The sequence below is a fragment of the Cyprinodon variegatus genome, unplaced genomic scaffold (assembly GCF_000732505.1).
Source record: "Cyprinodon variegatus isolate N-32 unplaced genomic scaffold, C_variegatus-1.0 Scaffold784, whole genome shotgun sequence".
Lineage (NCBI taxonomy): Eukaryota > Metazoa > Chordata > Actinopteri > Cyprinodontiformes > Cyprinodontidae > Cyprinodon > Cyprinodon variegatus.
In genome coordinates, this window is record NW_015151237.1 from 374,864 (window position 1) to 396,059 (window position 21,196).

At 38.6% G+C, this 21,196-nt stretch overlaps 1 protein-coding gene across 1 annotated transcript; it reads left to right on the plus strand.

The window, feature by feature from the left end:
- Nucleotides 1-357: 357 nt before the first annotated feature.
- Nucleotides 358-19,411, plus strand: LOC107098503 (complement factor B-like; the record flags this gene model as incomplete). The annotated part of the gene is made up of 14 exons (XM_015396224.1): nucleotides 358-415; nucleotides 3,971-4,177; nucleotides 4,258-4,443; nucleotides 4,823-4,999; nucleotides 13,221-13,307; nucleotides 13,425-13,564; nucleotides 16,281-16,422; nucleotides 16,525-16,653; nucleotides 17,088-17,192; nucleotides 17,454-17,588; nucleotides 18,191-18,297; nucleotides 18,759-18,894; nucleotides 19,095-19,233; nucleotides 19,335-19,411. Coding segments are annotated over exons 1-14 (1,825 nt in total), but the record flags the coding sequence as incomplete, so codon positions are not given.
- Between the last annotated feature and the right edge of the window lie 1,785 nt (nucleotides 19,412-21,196).

Consider the following 21,196-nt stretch of genomic DNA (forward strand, 5'->3'; position numbering starts at 1 on the left):
GTGTACACAAGATGGGAAAACCATATCTTAAATAAAGGAATAAACTATGCCCTACTTTAGAAAAACTAACAGACCAATACTGCGGAAATAAGCAGGAGTTCCTAAATATTCCTGTTTCACCCAATCATAGTCATTAAGATTATATTTATATAACATTAAACCAAATATTCCAGATTGAAAAGTTTAAGGATACCAAACATAAAGTATTGATTTCTTTTTACTGTTCAAACATGTAATGAGTAACAGGCTGGTCTTAGTCCACTCCCCCACTTTGAACTTTTTCAACTTCTCTGAAATAAATTAAATGCATCTGCTATTTTATTACATTTCCAGTCTGTTCTTTCATTAGTCTGAAACATGGGGACTTCTCGCAGCTGGAGCTGTCTAGTTGCACTTCTGTATCTCCTCAGTTTGGGTAAGACATTTCTGATTAACACAGACTGCAGATTTTAAATGTAGAACATTTCCAGATATCTCACTAGCACAGTTACGGGATATCTGTTCAACCATCCCCAAGCCTAAAACTTAATCTTCTTTAATTAAATAAATTACAAAAAAAAGCTGCAGAGATGATGAACGGATTTCAATGCATGTTAGAAACCTTGACAGATTTTTTAAAAAATACTAACCTTTTTATACATGCAAAGTAACTTAGGACACTATATTTTTTAAATTTTTGCATTTTCTATGGGTAAATATTACTGTTGAAAAACTTAAACCAAGATGCATTCATCAAATTTTTTCTGAAGACTACAGGTACTTGATACAGTAAATCAATATGACTGCAGCAGTTTTAAGCTATTTTGAATTTAACAATACTAACTCATGATAGTAATAATTACTATCATGATAATAGTATATCTAACTAAGTAAATTTAAAATAAGAATATTTCAAATTGTTTCAATGTTTTTTAACCTACACATCTTTCAGGTTTTTTTTATTAATGTAAAGGCTGTGGACAATGTTTCACTTAAAGTTTAACCATACAGAACTAAAAAATCCATTAAAACCCAAAAGATGATTGGGATACCAAATTATTGGGATTCTAACTGCAACTTTTTACTGTGTGACTCCCTCTAAGTTGAGATACTATAACATCAAAACTCATATCCTAATAATGGTAAAACCTTCTTTGACTGATTAATAATATTCCTTTAGTGTAATCATCAAAATAATAAAAATTGATGTAACATTTAGCCAAAAAACCACAGTGTGAGTACCACACTGTTAATTTGAATACCCTAAAGGATTCAGATGCTGTATTCAGTTTAATCCCAAAAATAAATGACTCAACAGAGATAGAATTAACTTAAGGTGGGCAAACTGGGCATACACTGTACAAGGTTTTGCCCCTTTTGGCAAGACGTCCCAGATTAGAAATGTCCCCAACAATGCCGTAACTATCGGTAAGCTGAGTATGCAGTTGCTTAGGGAACCCAAGCTCTTAGGGGCCCTGTCACGGACACCTGGTTAGCCCCCTACGCAATTAAGGACTGGGACGTCTCTTTGCAGATGTGATGGTGCTAAAAATTGCTCTTAAACCCAGACGATATTATACCGCAACACGTGCCAGATTTCAACAGGTTGGTGAGCCGTTTAAGCACGACACCAATAGCAAAGCTGACAGTGGTACTTTTAATTACTATGTTAATAACTGTGTATAGTTCATTAGACGGTTGGTAAAAAATACACTCCTATTATATGTTTCAAACTGAAATAAAGATCTTAAAAGAACGATGTATTTGAGTATTTTATTTTTTACAGTAATACTTTGAATTATGGGTAATCCAGAGCGTAGATCAAAATCATAACCATTACTTACAATTTGTTAGCGACAATGGATACCAAAATGAGGTACTTAAGCGGGGGGTGGGGGTGCAGGGGGGTTGGCGGGTTGTACTTCATATGGGGCCCACCCATTTAACGTTGCTTACGGGCCTATTGTTTTGTCGTTATGCCTTTGGTACGCCTTTTACCGTTTTAATGAATGAGGGGGGAAATGTTATCGGTTGATATTGTAGTCGAAAAGAGCAGGTGAGCATGTTGTGCACAGAAAAGGCTGCTAGCTAGCTGGTTGGCAGCTGTTAACATATAGATGAGAAGCAGAGCCCACCACTTTTAGAACAGACAAGGAAGAACTGGAAGTTTGTTGTCACAAACGGTTGCAGCTGATGGGGAGCTGCCCTGTGTTATGGTAAGTGTGTTAATCTGTTTATTTGATTTGAATTGGGCATATCATTACGATAAATGTTTGGTTCATGAAAGGTAAAAAAAAAAAAAAATAGGGCTTTTGACCATTGGCTGCCGCTGGGATGAGTAAATAGGCTAGGATTATATTAACCAGAATGATTTTTAAAAAATCCTTGTAAAATGTTAATCTGGTAGGGTGGTTCTCCAGGAATCAACTAGGCTTGACCTAAAGATGATTTTAGAACTGATTGGTGACCTTGAATTTATATCTTTATATAGTTCTCATGTCCAACTGGTTGCAACTGACTTTTAGGCTCATCAAATACCATTCTGATGGGCCTAAAAGTCCTGCTTAACATGGGGGGGATGGCATCTGATTGGGTGTAAATATCATCAGGATGCATTACTTCTATTCATGGGTATGACATTTTTTAACGAGGTGTTCAGACCTGGTAAGTGTATGCAATTAATAACTAGAGATGTCTAATGTTGAAATTCTGTGTGTGTTGTTATATATGTTGCAACATCTATCTAAATGTTGACTAAATGACTAAATGTTCCAAAAACATCTGTCTGTCCATCCTTCCCTCCATCTGTCTGTGTATCCCTTTCTCCATTTAGTCTAACGTTTGATCGTTCAAGCTTTCAATAGTTCCCCTGTGGTGCGAGGAGAGGGCGGCTGTTACGCGCCTTCAGTGAGCATGCACGTTTTCTGCCGCTCGCTGTGCAAATATGCAGGGCAAACTGCATCTAATGGGAGAACATATTGGTTAAAATGGTTTCTTATATGTTGTAATTTTTCTGTAGTTTTGAAAGGACTTTGGACTACATCCTGTAGCTTACTTCAAATTAACGAAACGGCTGTGATCACAACTATGTGAACTATGGTGTATTTCCGCCGTGGGGCACAAAAATCTTTGCCAATTGTCTCCTGTTAAAAGTTGTACATGTGTAGTAGCTCCTCTGCAATCCAGAAGTATAGGATGGCTCGGGGCACAGAAGTGGTGTGCCCCGAGATGGCAGGAACTGTCGTCACAGTTATAGTGCAGGTGACTGACAGGTCGAATTGCGGATGGGAAATCTCTTAAACTTACCAAGAGAAGGTGGAGGTATATTACTTGCCAACCACCACTAAACAAAAGAAGAAAAAGAAGAGGTGAAATCATTTGAACCTGATCAGCCAAAGACCAATATGAATCAGCAGTCCAAAAACAGATGGGACAGTACAGTTGGTCTTTTTCCAGGACTTAGTTTAGCTACAAGGCTTGGCTAACTGTATGCAGCGAGGCTAACGCTTTATTCCTCTTTCCGTGCCTCCTTTTTCAAACGTCAGGATCTGACCAAGCATGGATACAGACAGGTAGGACTTATTTAAAGCATATTTTAGAAAAGGCAAAGAAGAGTGAACAATCTGGGATTCACATGGTAAATAAAGTATTATAGTGTAGTTTTTCTAGATGTTTGTTAATTTGCATAGTTGCTTCTAAATAAACACGTTCTCAGAAAATAAATAATTTTTATATATTAAAAAAATATAAAGCTGACTAATAGCTTCTCCATTATTAAACGGGTAAATATTTTTTTTAGGTTTGTGAGACCATATTGGACCATGCAAAACATAGATTTGCCTTCACAAATCCTCGAAAGGGCAAAATGTATGTACAGTACAAAATAGTCATTCTAGGCAGGGAAATATTCTTTGTTTAGTTCTGTTGTTTATTTTTTTTACAACAAACATGTACCAAAAAAAGCAACCTAATGTTATGTCTCTTTCTTTAGGTGTTGAGATTCTTTGTGATTGTACTCTGAAAGGTGTGGAAATAGAGGGAGGTGAATATAGGCTGTCCAAGAATTTGGAGCCAGGCAGCCAACTCATCTACTACTGTCAGGATGGCTACTATCCCGACCCTGCTTTGACTCGCATCTGCCTGCCTAATGGGTCCTGGAGACCCTCACCCAGAAAGTTTCAACCGCAGAAATGCAAACGTAAGCCACACAGCTTTTGATGGTTCAGAATTTACCTAAGACTTCCTCATCTAGATAACAGCTGACTTTCTTTCCTAAAGGTGTTGAATGCCCTGACCCAAATGTGTTACAAAATGGAAACGTCTTCCCTGGTCAGGAAAAGTACTACGTGGGCGATGTAACATCATATAATTGCTACTCTGGATACACAATGAGAGGCTCGCCCAATCGGGTTTGCTTACAAAATGGGAAATGGAATGGCTCCACTCCAATCTGCAGCCGCGATTGTGAGTCCTGAGCAACTTTACTTTTTTATTTGACTGTGTTTTAATATGTAATGAAGTTTTTTTTAATGAGACAAACAGACACATTCGGAGTTCATTGAAATCTGTACAAAAAGTATTTTAAACAGGGCAAAATTTGATGATGTGATAAAGTGTCAAAACCTAAGTACATAAGTTTTGTGAGTACATTACATCATTTGATTACAGTACATGATATATGTAATACGCATTTGATCACATTTTATTCATAATAATATCAAACATGGTGTGTGTTATTTTGGTTAATCTCTTTATTGCAAATTTTGAGTAAAAAAATCCACTTCATTGCCTACTTTGGGAAATAATAGAGGTCATAGTATTTTATTTTATGTTCTTTTCATAGCCGGAGATGCCTGTCCTGATCCTGGAGTACCGCCTGGAGCCTCAAGAGTGGGAAACATGTTTGGGATTGACGATAGAGTGAAATACAGCTGTAATGGCAACCTGTTTTTGATTGGCTCTAAGGCGAGAGTGTGTCAGGAGAACGGCCAGTGGACAGGAATAGAGCCAGCATGTTACTGTAAGATTTGATGATACCTTGATAGTATATAAAGACTGAACAAGTGATATGTGAATTTGGTGCCTTTAGAATTCAGACATCTAATATTTCTTAAATAAGGGATGCACTAATACAAACCCGCAGCATATATTAATAATACATGAACCATTTAAGCAATGAATATATGACAATACTTTCAGTGACTCCATACACTAAGTATATGTAGTTTGTCCTCCATACAACTAGCATTTAATTGAAAAGTAGAAGAAAATCCAATCAATAGGGTTTATGAATTTTACAAATTGAAATGTTGTGAAATGTCTGTTAAATAGCTAATATGTTTAAGAATCTATTTTTCAGAATATTTAAAGAGATCATATTTATTAGCTTTGTTAAGCCTCAAATAAGGAAGAAGCAGCTGATTAGTCAGTAACTTCATTTGGAAGGTATTAAATTGATCTCAGGAAATGAATTAAAAAATATTGGTGTTATTTTTTATTTAAATCCCATGTCAAACAGGTTTCTAGAATTTCCTTTTTTTAATTTTTGGAATATTGCAAAAATTTTGAATATCATATCCAGGGGTGTTGTTAGGAAACTAGTTCATGCATTTGTTTTTCCGTAAAAATTCAAAAAATATCCACTGGACTTGGTTTTCAAGATTTGAAGACGTTTCGCCACCTCTCCAGGAAGCTTTCTCAATTCAAATGTCTGGATCCGCAGTGAGTTTGAGTCTTATATGGACAAGGCCTTGTATTGCTTGGAAACATGCAATGGTAACCGATGAATGGGTCGTTTAGTTCCATCGTTAGCCTGTAATATCTGAACCTGTCTATGATTCTAGGGGTCGGTCGTTAAAGGGGGGATTGCCATTAAGGGGGGGATTGTCTCCTGTAATACCTGAAACCTGTCTATGATTGTTAAGGGTTGGTCGTTAAGGAGGTATTGTTCACCGGCTGGAGCGGGTAGGTCCCTCGTTCCTCTGTGGATGGGGGGGGGGGTTTGGTGATATCTGGAAGGGATCATGTCTATGATTGAATTGTATGTTTTTGGAAGCTGGAATCTGAGTCCACCACCTCTGTTTAAATTTGGTTTTTCTCTCTTAACATAGATGGCTTCCTTCACGCCCCTCTCAAACCACCTATTTTCTTTATCCATATCCTGGATAAAGAAAATAGGTGACATGCATTTGTTACTTTAAAGGCTGGACTATTGTAGAATGGGAGGCAAATCTTTTAGCTATCAGGCTCATCTCCTATGAAACCAACTACCAGTATTTGTCAGTGAGGCAGACATCCTGTCTACTCTAAGGCTCATCTTTTGTATCTCTGCGTCTATCTGTATGTCTCCTTCTGTCTCATCAGCCTGGTTGTGCTGGAGGTTTCTTCCTGTTATAAGGGAGTGTTCCTCTCCACTGTCACTACATGCATGCTCGGTGTGAGGATTCCTGTCGAGGCAATGAGTTAATGTATTCAGCTCGTTTTCCTTAGATAGAAAACGTCAAACCAATCTGACTTTATGATCTGTTCTCTGTAAAAACTATTGAGAGGACATGTTGTAAATTTGCACTATATAAATAAACTTAATTTCATTGAAAAGCTTTGGATGACTTGAACTATCGACAGCTTTTCCCTAAACTTGTCAAGATTGTTGGCACCAGTGCTGTTTTAATTCATCATCCAACACACCTGTCAGCTTTGCCCCTTTTCTTCAGTTCCACCTGCTCACATCTCTATATAACAAGCTTTCAGACCAGTCACTACACTGTGTGCAGAATTATTAGGCAAGTTGTATTTTTGAGGATCATTTTTATTATTGGGCCACAATTGTTTTTTCTGTCATGATGGGTAAACAAAGAGGCCCAAAATGCAGAACACTGACGACTCAGAGGAAAAGTTTAAACAGTTTATTGAGGAACAAACATGAAAGAATGAACAGTTGAACTGGTTCTGGTCTGGGACTGGTTCACTGGAGTCTGTGAGAGAGACAGTACTGTTAGCGGAGGCTTGGTTGGGATTGATCTTGGTTTTGTTCAGGTTTGTACCTTGAGGTGCGTAGAAGTGGCTTTGGGAGCGGAACTGTTGGGTCCGGAGATGACTTGGTTTTGCAGAGTCCGTAAGCTGTTTCAGCATCTTACTTCTAGAGATGAATTTGACCTTGGCTTGAGTTTTCAGCTCAGTATCCAGAGCTGCTTGGAAATCCAGAGTGTGAGTCTTCAGGTTTGGCTCGGAGGGCAGGCTCGGCAGGTTAAGCTCTTCCAGAGCTTCACAGGAGAAAAACAGGTAACCAACTGATTAAGACACTGCGGCGTCGAGGCAAGGTCTGAAGACAGCTTATGTAGTCTGGTCCTCCAGATGAGATGATCAGCAGCAGGTGCGCAGACAGCTCAGCTGAGAGGATCCAGGGCGGACTCTGCTGGAGAAAGTTGGTATTTCTCCAGCTCCCAACATTTTCAATCATCCCAAAAGACTCCTTTGTATCAAAGTTGTGTTTTTTTTTTTAGATTTGGCGATTTTATGAGGTTGTCTGTGTGTTCAGGTAAATATTACTGTGCAGAATTGTTAGGCAACATAATAAAAAAGAAATATATACCCATCTCACTTGTTTATTTTCACCAGGTAAACCAATATAACAACTCAAAATTCAGAAATAAACATTTGCGACATTCAAAAACAAAAAAATCAGTGACCAATATAACCACCTTTCTTCACCATGACGCTCAAAAGCCTTCCATCCATAGTTTCTGTCAGTGTCTTGATCTGTTTGCGATCCACATTGCAGCCACCACACCCTCCCAGTCACTGTTCAGAGAGGTGTACTGTTTTCACTCTCTGTAGATCTCACATTTCATTAAGGACCACAGGTTCTCGATGGGATTCAGATCAGGTGAACAAGGGGGTCATGTGATTATTTTTTCTCCTTTTAGACTTTCTGGCCAGTCACGCTGTGGTGTATTTTGATGGGTGTGACGGAGCATTGTCCTATAAGAATATCATGTTTTTCTTGAATGATGGCGACTTCTTCTTGTACCACTGTTTGAAGAAGGTGTCTTCCATAAACTGGTGGTAGGTCTGGGAGTTGATCTTGACTCCATCATCAACCCGAAAAGGTCCCACAAGCTCATCTTTGATGATATCAGCCCATACCAGTACCCCACCTCCACCTTGCTGGCATCTGAGTCGATAAGTAACTTGCTGCCCTTTGTTGATCCAGCCTCGTGCCCATCCATCTGACCCATCAAGATTCACTCTCATTTCATCAGAACAAAACACCTTGGAGAAATCAGTCTTCAGATATTTCTTGGCCCAATCTTGACGTTTTGTCTTGTGTGTCTTGTTCAAAGGTGGTCCTTTTTCGGCGTTCCTTGCCTTGGCCAGGTCCCTGAGTATTGAGCACCTTGTGCTTTTCGGCACTCCAGACATGTTACAGCTCTGAAATATGGCACAACTGGTGGCTAATGGCTTCCTGGCTTATGATCCTTCTCAATTCATGGGGAGTTATTTTACGTCTTCTTTTTTCGACACACTTCTTGCGCCTCTGTTGGCTATTTGCCATGAACCGCTTGATTGTGCAATGATCCTACTTCAAAAGCTTGGTAATTTTCAAACTGCTGCACGCCTCTGACTTTTCAGAGTCTGTCAAATCTCTTTTCTGACACATTTTACCAAAGAAAACGAAGTTGCCTAATAATTAACCTGTCAGACACATGAGGACCCAAATTTGGGTCCTCAGCACTCGCCCCTACAAGATCAAGTGTCCAAGAGGTTAAGGACACCTTATATAGGGTGTTGATGTCATTAGGCCACACCCCTTCTCATTACAGAGATGCTCACCACCTGATTTCCTTAATTGGTAGTTGACTTTCAAGCCTATGCAGCTTGGAGTAGGACAACATGTATGAAAAGGATGATGTGGTTGAAATACTTATTTACCTAATAATTCTGCACACATTGTAGTGCTAGATTATTATGAGCCATTGGTAAGTTTAATTCAGCATTTCTGTTATCTGTCTGCCTGCCTGATTGTCTGCCTGCCTGATTCTGATCTGATTCTGCCTACTGATTCTCTGAGCATGCCTGAACCCTATCGGATCTATCTAAGTATGTTTTTGGATATTTTACCTGATTTCTGAACCCTAACCTCGCTCCCGGATTCTCCCCTGGATTGTCTCTGGTTTTCAGATCACCTGGCTCTGTCTCTGACCCCACTCTCAGATTTCCTTTGGATGGTCTCTGGATCTCGGATCCCCTGGTTCTGACTCTGGAGCGACTCCTGGATTCAGTACTCTGGTTTGTCCCCTTGATCATTCTGCCTGTCTCTGCTCTCAAGGATCTGATTCTGTGCATTACCCTTGACCAATGAGTAAGTGACAAAGAAGGATTCCTCCAAACAAATCTGGATGTATTCAAGAATTCCCAGAGATTCACCAGTGATGTCACATGCCAAATGGCCTTTTCAGAAACTCTCGGGGTTTGCCTCAGATTCCAAGAAGGTTAGTGAACAAGAATTCAACATTAGAAACATTGGCTGGTGTTTCTGCCCAGTTCCTTCACTGTCCAATCTCCTTCCAGACGTTTGGGTTGCTGGCTCTGGTGAATCTCTCCTGACCCTTGGCAGTTTCATATTTTAATAAACTGTTCAAACATCAACTGTTGTTTCTGGTTGAACTCTGGGTCTTCCATTTCTGGTCATTACAGAATAATCTGGCCAAAGATGGACGGTGGACCCATTGCCAGATCAACAGTGGCATGCAGCATGGAAAATTATATTAGCAAACTTGAATCTGGTATCAATGAGATTCGAGCATACTTATGTAAACAAACCCAGTTGGACTCTTCACTTCTGCATTCATCAGCTGCCCCTAGTCTGCCACGCATTTCCAACAAAGAGTGTTGACTTTACCTCCTGAACTGTTTAGAGGTGATCCGGATCAATATCGAGCTTTGCTGACTCAGTGTGAGATCCATTTTGAGCTTCAGCCTACCCTACTGATCTAGCTAAGTTGGTTTATGTTATATCTCTGCTAGCAGGCAAAGCTAAGTTATGGGGCAATTCTGAAGGACAAAACAGGTAACATATTTGCCAGTCCTACCTGAAATTTTCTCAAGAACTGATTCAAGTTTTTGAATCTGTTCTTTAGACAAAGAGATAGGTACATTTCTGATAATAATATTGATTACCATTTTTCTGACTGGTTTCTCCCTGAAACAGTTGGAGGATCTAGCCACCAGGATTGAACTCCTTTTTACAGAACGGAAAAAAGAACATTCTTTCAGACCTCTGGTTCATTAAAGTCAAACTCCAGTTCCTGACCCAAAGACGCATGTAGGAAGAGAATCCACCCCTGAACCCATGCAGCTGAGGAAAACAAGAATGTCTAAGGAGGAATGAACGCAGACATCAGTTGAATGTATGCCTCTACTGTGATAGTAAGGGGCAGAGTGTCAACCTGTCCAATAAAAACGTAAGGCTCTGTATAGGAGGGGTGAACTCTACTGAGCTGAACTAAGATGTCCACTTCTCCCTCCCTGACTTTCCTGTTTATCTTTCAACAAGGTCTGTTTCTCACAAAATCTTTGCTTTTATTGACATCGGAGCAGACACAGAGTTAATGGATGAACTGTTTGCCAAGAGACTGGGCATTCAACTTTTACCTGGAACTTGCTCTCACGAGATTCCTGCTTTTGCTGGATACCCCCTAAACAAATCGCACTTGGTGGTCGTGGAAATTAGCCTTACTATTGGAGGTAATCATAACAAGAAGATATCCTTCATGAATATCCAGTCGTCTCATGTGCCAGATGTCTTGGGAATTACTTGGCTTAAGAAACATAACCCTCAGATTGATTGGCAGAAGCTAGAAATGAATTGGGCTTCCACATGTTCAGAGAATTGTGTATCTCCAGCTTATCCTCATCAGATTCTAAGAAAGTTAAAGAGGAGATTTACCCCAAAATGTCTAAAGTTCCACCCGAGTACCATTATTTGAGAAAGGTGTTCAATAAAGCCATGGCCACCAACTTACCTCTTCATTATCCTTTTGACTGTCTCATAGATTTTCTTCCTGGAATGGCATCTCCTGGAATGGCATCTCCTGGGGGCAGACTGTACTCTCTCTCATTGCCCAAAGCTCAGGCCATGAAGGCCTATATTGAATATTCACTCAAGGCTGGTATTATTTGGTATTTTTCTTCTCCTACTGGAGCCGGTTTCTTTTTTGTTAAGAAGAAGGACAGACTTCGTCGCCCCTACATTGATTACAAGGGACTAAATGATAAAACAACACAAAAAATGTTTTCCCCTGCTGCTTATTGACTCAGCTTTTGATCAGATCCAAGGAGCAAAGATCTTCACTAAACTTGACCTCCACAATGCAAACCATTTAGTTAGCATTAGAGAAGGAGATAAGTGGGAAACTGTTTTCAGCACATCCACTGGAAACCACCACTAGCTTACATGTTATCACATAATCAAAGACTAAGTTTCTCTGGAACGTCCAAGCAAAGAAGGGTTTCTGCAAACTGAAATTGATGTTTTTCTTGGCTCCTGTTCTTCAGTCACTGCATCCAGAGAGATAGTTTATAGAACTTTTGGCTGTTCAATTAGCCCCGGAGGAATTGAGAGACTGGCTGGAGGGGGCTAAAGAACAATTTATTCTCTAAAGTGATCACAAGAATCTTGTGTACCTCCAGTCTTACAAGTGCATTAATCTTGTCAAGCTAGATGGTCTCTGCTCTTTGGAAGGTTTAACTTCTCCCTGTCTTACAGACCCAGGACTAAGAATGTGAAACCCAATGCTCTCTTCTGGATGTTTGAGACCTTGAAGTAGTAGACCGGTGGTGGCAGAGAGTTGATCCTTCTTGATTCGATTCATTTTGGCTGTGACTATGGTTGATCTGGAGAGGGGGGTAAGAGATGCCACTCAAAATCAAGATGTCCCTAAGGCTTGCCCTAAGGATATTCTGTTTGTTCCTTACCACCTGATTGGAAAGATTCTTCATTTCTGTCAGAGCTCTGGGCCGTCATCCTGGAGTCAACAAAACAATCCAAGTCATTCAGTCTCAGTTGGCAGCATGTAATCAATGCAAATATGCTAAGTCCTGAAGGAGACCTCCTGCTGGACATCTTCGCCCACTGCCTGTACCCTCTCAACTTTGGTTCCATATCACGATGGATGTCATCACTGGACTACCTATGGTCCCCAATTTGTTACTAAATATTTGAGGGAGTTATGCTCTTCACAGGGGATTTCTGTCAGCCTGTCCTCTGGATTTTATCCCCAAGCTGATGGCCAGACCAAGAGGGCTAACCAAGACATTGAAACCACATTCTGCACCATTTGTGAGTCGGATCCCACCAAGTGGTCTGCAATCCAGCACCACTGGTCTCTCCCCTTTTTATTTGGTCTTTGGATTTCGACTACCGGTGTTAACCATCCAGAAAAAAAAGGGCCAAAGTTCTGTCAGCCCATATGACCTCAGTGGGGTGCCAGCAAGTATGGCGGAGAGCCAGAAAGACCATGTTCAAAACAGTTGCAGCCCAGTCAAAAGCTGCAAATCCCTATTGTCTAACGGAAACACAGTACCAAGTGTGTCAAAAGGTCTGGCTCTCCACCCGGGAATACTGGCACCTCACTTCATCAACCCATTCCCTAACTCTATGACGGTGAACCCAATTACCATCTGTCCTCATCTCCCTAGAACCATGGGAATCCAACCAATGTTTCATGTAAAACCTTCAAAGATCTCAAGGATCTCGGATCACCTGACTCTGGCTCTGGCTCCCGTACTCTGGTTTGTCCCTTTGATCATTCTGCCTGTCTCTGCACTATAGTAAGTCTCTGACAGTTAAATTCAAATATTTACAGTTGTGACAGCAAAAAAAGTTTAAGAGGTATGGTTTTGTAAACAAATATCATGATATTGTCCCTTGATCTGTACTCTGACCTCTTCTAACATTTACTTTTCAGAATCTCACATGCATCTAATACCACCACTGTGACAGATTTATAATTTAATTTAGAACAGAGCTGATAAAATGAAAAAAATAATATTTTGGAAATACCAGGCAAACATTTGATTTTTTGTTTTTACTGCTTCTGTTTTTGAATCACGCAATAAAACTTAAAAGATCACAAATGTCTCATTAACTCCATTTGCAAGTGGAAACCTCTGTAATGGATCACTTGTCTTCTCTTGACTGAATCACTAAAGTATATCTTGTGTTTTGCTTCCTCTTTCAGTCAAGCACACATATGACACCCCAAAAGAGGTTTCAGAAGTATTTGGAAGTGCCATCAAAAAGATCCTAACCATCAGTCAGTCCCTCAGTAAGTTCCTAAATACTTTTGATACTTCCTAGTAACAACTAATTGTTCATGTAAAACGAGAATAGAAGCGTGGAAATAATGCTAATGACTTACTCATTAAAATCTCTTGTTTTACAGATGATATCCAAGAAGGGAGATCAATCAGGATTTCCAAAAATGGGACTCTCAATATCTATATTGCTATCGACGTTTCTGAGAGTACCAACAAAGCTCATTTTAATCAGTCAAGAGATGCTGTTATTACTCTGATTAAAAAGGTGAGACACACAAAAGTATATAGTGGTGGGTGTCAGGGACTAAACATAAATAAGCACAAAAGGTTGTCAAAAATTGGAAACAAACTTTGATTTAATCATGTCAAAAAATTGTTAACAAAGGCTCAGACAGCAATAGAAAATAACTTCAATATTAAATAACATTAATTTGAGCCAAACTCAACTGAGGTCAACTGAACAGTAACTAACTTAAATAAAAACTGACCTACTAATAAAGAACAGAGGCTGCTTAAATAGGGGTGGAGTAACCTAAAGTTGCCCCATGAGGGAGGCACAATATAACAGAGAAGCAACAAATAAAAAAAACCCATGCAAAACTATAACATAGTAAACAAATAAAACAGCTCTTTAACTTAGCACAAATAATAAGTGAATATTAAGATTACAAAATAACTAAGGTCAACTTAAACAAAATCCCCCACCCCTCAGTTCTTTGGGAAAGTGGCTCCAGCTGCTCTGAATTAGCAAAACCTCAAAGAAAAGGACAACTATTAACGAACCAGAAAAAAAAATGCCTCTGCACTCAATTGGATAGACCTAAAACCAATAAGAGCAATGGAGTGCGTGACGTATTTTAAGCGACGCATAGTTGTTGTCAACAAAAATCAAAGCGTGCAGTTGCACGCCTAGAATAAGCCTTGATCGCGTTTCTCTGTTCCTCTTTTTAAATTAATTTGCTGTTGATATCTTCTAGAATAGACCTAATAGCAGAATCTACACACCTCAACTCTCCAGCGGCAGCCATTGTTGTTGTCATCCAAGCGCGCTTTGGTGACGTGGTTGATTACGTTACTGTTGATCATCTCTCCATCGTCGTATAAAGCCCGCCCTGACAATTTGATTGGCCCACCAGATATTGTGCGAGCATACTCGCGCTACCATTGAGCAATGCCAGACCGAACTTCCCGACCTCAAACGTTGTGGGCAGGACTAAGTTTGGAATGGCACCCAGGCTAGAGCAGTACTGCTATCACCATAGTTTTCCGCTTGATTTATGCATATAAATAGCTTTACTATGATTAGGCAGGGAGTATTACAGATTATATGGACATTGCAATGTAAGTAGAACAGGAAGGAAAAACATGAAAAAGGAGAAAAGATGAAAGAAAGAGGAGATAAAAGCGAAACAACAATAAAAGCGTCTTCTGTCTGCTTCATCACCTGCAAAGAGATGTAAAAAGAACAGCACAACCAACGGATATAGTATAAGAGATACAATAAAGTGGCACCTTGAAACCATTGCTGAAGTATATCTAGTATGGTTTAATCTGAAATGTATACTGTGGTAGCTGAAGATAAGAATATGTGCTTTCTGTTTGGAAGTGAATCTCTAAGTACCTGGAACCAAGAACCTGTAGTTGTTTTGAGAGTGAACTTGTGCATGTAAAGGTAATCCAATGGGAAAATGCTCAATAGTGGTTTTGAAGAGCCAAAGAACCCCCCCCCCCCCAGGTGCCAGGGGACCCACCAGATGCCCAAAGGGATCCCAAGAGCAAAGGCGCCCAAGAGGAGCCAACCCAGGAAATCCGCCCCCCCACCAAGGGAAGAGAAGAGACCCGAGGAAATCCCACAGCCGCAGGGACTCGGGGGCCCCCAAGCACCGAGCACCACCAATCCAACAGCGGGCCAAAGCACCAGCCAGCATAGGAGGGCAGGACGGGGGGAATGGGCTTCACACTTAGCAGAGACTTGAAATATTCTTGGGAGACGGAACAGTTCAGACCCGAACCTTACAAAGAAAAAAAAATGTTAATCGCGACTTCCCACCCCAGTGCCCCAACTCGCAACAAACAGACTCTTCAAAAAAAATGAAAAAAAAATGCGGACAGATAACATAAAATTACATCCAATAAACCCAGAACCAAGGACTCGGACTAGCGGATGACCTACTAGGTGATAAAGAATCTTAAACTTGACTATTTAGGTGTCATCGATAGTCTTATATAAAAAGTTTTAAGATTAATTTGCAATGGAAAGGTCATCTGTTCTGAAACTTTTTGTTGCCTTCTGATATGCTGATTGTGCAGATTTAGCAAGACAGTGCCTGGAATGATGTTATGTTATGATGACTCTGCTGATTGCAGGTGGTGTTTAGGGGTCTAAGGATGCATGGGGGGGGGACCACAGAGTGTTGACGGATGTTTGCAATAAAGTTACTGAGTTCTTAAAGCTCTTTAGAAAGGTAGCAGTTAGTGCTGTTAATCTGGACATCTAATCAATGAATGAAAGGACTACTATACAGTACAATATAAAGAACTACTAGAGGTCAGAGGAGTCTGTTTGTACATAATAAAAAGAGCATTTTGTTTTCGGTAAACCCACTGTGTGTATGGGCTTGTTAGACAGTTAGGTCTCATTATGCATGAAGCTTTTATTCAGTGTCCGCACACTAACAGACTCATTTGACATACAGTACTCCGTCCAATTTGGCTTCCAAAACTGCTGCCCATTAGAGGTAAATTTAATTATGAATTATGAATCACTGATGTTTCTTGGCTTGAGGCTCTTGGCTCATTGTCAAAGAAATGGCCCTGCTCATACATAGATCATTTTCTTTACACAATAACAACCATAAGGAATGAAAAAAAACAGCCACACTGGTTTAACAAAGCATGTCATGGAAACCATTCAAGCTAACCTGTGCTCATGAAGGTGTATCAGAAATGTATAGAAGAACCAAACTGATTTGTTTCCACAGATCTCCTCCTTCAGTGTGTCACCAAACTACGATATCATCTTCTTCTCGTCTGACATTTACAGGGTGGTCAACATTCTTGATTTTTACAACACAATAAAACTAAATTCAGTTATAGAAAACCTGAAAAACTTTACAGTAGGAAGTAAGTCTAACACAAGTACTATGTCATCTTTTTTACTATAGCAAGACTGTCGTTTCTGGTTTAACATTGTGTTCTTATGTGTTTTTTTTTTTTTTTTTTAAGACAAGAACACTGGAACTGATCTGAACCTGGCCTTCAAAACATTTGAGGTTCAAATGGGTTTTATAAAGGAACGAGTTGGAGAAGAGCGATTCAAAGATCATCGGCATGTCCTGATCTTTTTCACAGATGGTAATGAGCTTGTTTCATAATTTATCAGCAGCACTACTGTTAATGAAACCTATGATACCTTAAGGCTGGCATAATAATTTCTGGAAACTTTCTGCCTTACTGAGATCAGCATCCATTTGTTGTGCTTGATCATAAGGATGCTTCCTCTTTGGTCTTACTCATTTTTATTTTTATTTTTTGTCTAGATGAGAAAAACAAGATGTCATACTTAAAACACTTCTAAAAAGTGGTTATAATTATTGTATACATAGGTTTGAATAGTTGGATGGGTGGTGGTTTTTCGAGGGGGGCAGGGGTACCAAGGTTTTTACTGAACAAAGTTACTGTATGAAAAAGTATGTTTACTTTTTCACAATTTTCTAGGAATAGCAATAAATTTTATTTTATTATTATTTTTTTTAATCTGTCTTACAAGTAAAAGCCTATTTCTCCAGGTGGCTACACCATCGGTGGTTCTCCTGAACCTACTGTTGCTAGAATAAAGAACATGGTTTACATGAATCAACATGATTCAGCTAGATCAAGAGAGGAATATCTTGGTAAGTTTCCTGCTTAGTATTTTATCTTAAACATTTTGAAATTACCTGGAGCTGTAAGTGCAGCAAGGTAAAAACAATTGTCTTTCTTTCTACAATTTCACAATAGTCAATGTGTTGTGTTGTTATAGAAAATACCAATGAAGTTTGTTTCAGTTGTAATGCGAAATTTAAAACTTACAAAATTTTTAAGCTTAGGAATACTCTGCAAATCCTCTGCATTTTGAAATGTTAGTGAAACACTAACCTGTTACCACTTTTCAGACATCTATGTCTTTGACATTGGGACTGAGATCTTTAATGAAGACCTGCAACTCCTCACTACAGGAACAGGAGGCAGACATTACTTCATATTGAATGAAATTTCAGAATTACTGGAGACCTTTGATAATTTAATTGGTAAGACCCTTACAAAAAGGAGGAGCAACATAAATCCTGTGTGATGGATGAGTGAGTATGTGCATTCCTGTGGTGTTTTCTCCATAATTCCTCCTTCAGCAGTAATTTAACTCAGGGGAGAACTATGATCATAAATGGGGGTCTGGTTCCTTCTCTAGTTTCCAAAAGTAGCAGAGACAAGCTGCTGCTCCTGATGTGGAGGAATATACTGAAGCATCCTGGTGGACTGGTATTGAGTGCTTAAATTAATTGAGTGAATATATTCATGGGCCATAAAGACTGAATGACTGAAGAGAATGAATGTAATATTATGTATGTTTGCACTACTTTAATTTGTCTTTAGAAATATATTAATGAATACATTTTGCTTGTACATACAAATGTATTCTCAAGTTTTTAACTCCTTTTAAAGTTTCTGAACACTGACATTATAGTCAAAGACCATTATTTGTACACAAACATAATGAATAATGTGGAATTGGATTCTGATTCTACGGTTGAAATTCAGTAAAGAGAAGCAACCACCAATATCGGAGGCTAGCACTATAGTTTGTATTTATCCAGTATGAATTTGCATTTTGGTTCGCTCCTTTTTAATGCAGATGAAAGTGAAGTCGTCGGACTGTGTGGTCTTCATAGAGATTATGAAACCACAGGGGACAAAATAGACAAGAGGAGAAGATATCCATGGCTGGCTTTCGTTCTCCAGGTTGTACAATTTATCAATCAGTTAACTATTCAAAGGGTGTACATAATAGAGCAGAAAATAATTAAAAAATGTAATATATATATATATTTGAAAACTATGTTATGAAATGATATTGTTGCAAGGCTACTTGTATATCAGAACGAAAACCTAAGAACCTCTGTTGCTTACATTACATCCTTATTATCTTCACCAAGGAGGTCATGTTTTTATCGCCTTTGGTTTGTCTGTTTTCCCAAAAAAAAAAAAAAATTATGAAGATTCAGTGAATAAAGATATTAACTTAAAGTGGAGGTCACAATATGCCGGGGGAAATTAGCTACTTGGTGGAGGTCTCCACTATCCTAGTGCTTTTTTAGTTTTCTTTGAGAGATTTTCATCTAGTCTAAATGAATAAACTCAGCATAAATATATGAAAAATCAAACATAAAAATCTACACTTATTATATTGCTTTCCTTTATAGTTTCAGGAGACAGGACGAACAATGTGCATGGGCTCACTGGTGTCGCCTGACTTTGTCCTGACTGCTGCTAGCTGCTTCCTCTTTGGAGCTCTACCAGAAAATATAAGGATCGACATCGAAGATGGAGGCAAAAGAGGTAATGAAATATGCTCACTGATGACCTTATCATTGACTAAACAAACCAAAAACCTCTAACTTATTTAATAAACAGCTGTAGGGCTATTAATTACTGGTTATTTTCAGTGGATTTCACAATGAAAAGGAAATTATATTGCTACTGACCAAAGATAACAGTTTGTCTGTATGATATAGATGAATTAAGTTAAATATTTGCAGAGAAAAAAGTGAAAGAAATCAAGCTGCACAGAAACTATAACCGCACTGCCAAAGTAAACGAGGGAGTTGCTGAGTTTTATGACTACGACGTGGCTCTTATCCGACTGGAAGAACCTGTGAGGATCTCTGAAGTTGCAAGGTATTTAGATTTTGTGTCATTAAAAACTTGGCTCAAATTTAAGTCTTTTGTTAATATAGCAGATTTCTACAACCTCCCCTTTTTTATCAAAATCTTTCCAGACCAATATGTATCCCTTGCACCCAGGAGACCAGCGATGCTCTTAACCTGGTTGGCGAATCAACATGCAAGCAACAAGGTCAATGCTCTGCTATCTAAATCTAAAACTGGATATTTACGTACACTGTAGTGTTAGGTCACTGATTTCTAACATTTTAGCTTTATAGTGGGATGGGTACATTTTAAGGCGACCTCACAAAGTATCATGAATAACTAATGCAGGGAGAGATGCACATCATAAAATGAGGAAATACTGGAGCAACATCTCTAGATGCCAGAATTAGACATTCCAATTGGATAACAACTCTAAACTGACCACTAAAGTGCTTTAAGAACACAAAGTTATTCTTAGTCAGTAGATAAAAAGCCCTGATCTAGTTATACCAAACAATTATTTTCAGGTCTGTAATCAGACTTGGAAAGGTGAGAAGAGAGGCAATGAAACCTGACGCAGAGGAAAATTACAGCAAGCTATTTATGAAAAGCTTTGTGGAAGAATAATCCAAAATTTTGACACAATTATTATTTTAAGAAACTTTAATAAAATAAAGGCTTAATTCTTTCAGAAATTAAAACATTGAAATCCTACTTTGAATTGGGTATTGTTATCCGAGTAATAAAGCTGAATCAGTTTACTTTTACTCCCTATATTTGCATACAAATATCTGTACATTCTACTATATATCATCTTGTCTGAAATTGGAATTTTGAAGAAAACTAGACTGAAACAGTATTTTTGAAAATACTACCAACACACTGATCAAAAGATTGAAAATAAGCCATAGAATTGGCTTTTTCAAGTTTTTAGGTTGTCTAGTGACATTTAAATGGAAAGCCGTGTTTTTTACATTGGGCCCTTGATTTTACATTATTACATCATATTCTATTCTATTCATTCATCCTGTCTGCTGAACTGCTGCTAGTTTAACTTACATGCCTGGAAGATGTCTAGTGCTACTACCACTGATGATCTCGCTCTCAAAATGGAATTGAACAATTCAGATTAGCTAGCCGAACATATAAGAGATAGAGCGTAGCAGCCTGTGGACTGGGCTGCCTGTCACAACTCCAGTCCGGCGCATGGATGATACAAGCGCCGCTTTGTTTAAAAAAATATATAAATATAATATATCGCCTACATGTTATGAATGCTGGCGTACCATAAATGATAAATTATGAGCAGTTTAGTTTGTGCCTTCAACTCTTTGCCCATAGGACGACGTAACTTGGATATAACCAAACGAAATTTCTTCAGAGCAGCTCCAAATGACACAAAACTCATATGGGTGAGTAGAACATGATGTAATAACGTAAAATCAGGGACCCAATGTTAAAAAAAAGCAAAAAACGGCGTTCTCCTTTAAGGGGAAAATGTAAACTTCATTTTACTTTTGTACTCAGGTACAATGCAGAAACTTTATTTGACTTTTATTGTACATAATGGGAGATACTTTTATCAGTTCTTTGTTGTGGTTTTACACAGTTATCTGCAAGTTTGACAGCTCTAATCAAATGGTGGAATCCCTAACAACAGTTTTAAAGGTTTTTTTTTATTTATTTATTTATTTTTTTTTTTTATGAATGTAAATATAAACATACAAGGCATACAATAAATTCACATTTGTGATTTTTTTTTTTTTTTTTTACATGGATTGAGCATGTTCAACATGAACAAAAGTATGAAACTAATCCAACAGGATTGTAAACTAAAATAAGATGAAAATAAAAACATAAATTTCAGGGGCCATTTCAAATTAAATTAAATGCTTCGAGTAAAGAAAATAATTTAAGGGCTTTCTTTTCTTCAACAAGTCTAAGAGATTTACTGAAAAGATTCCGCTCATTTCTCCAATGAGTCATACAA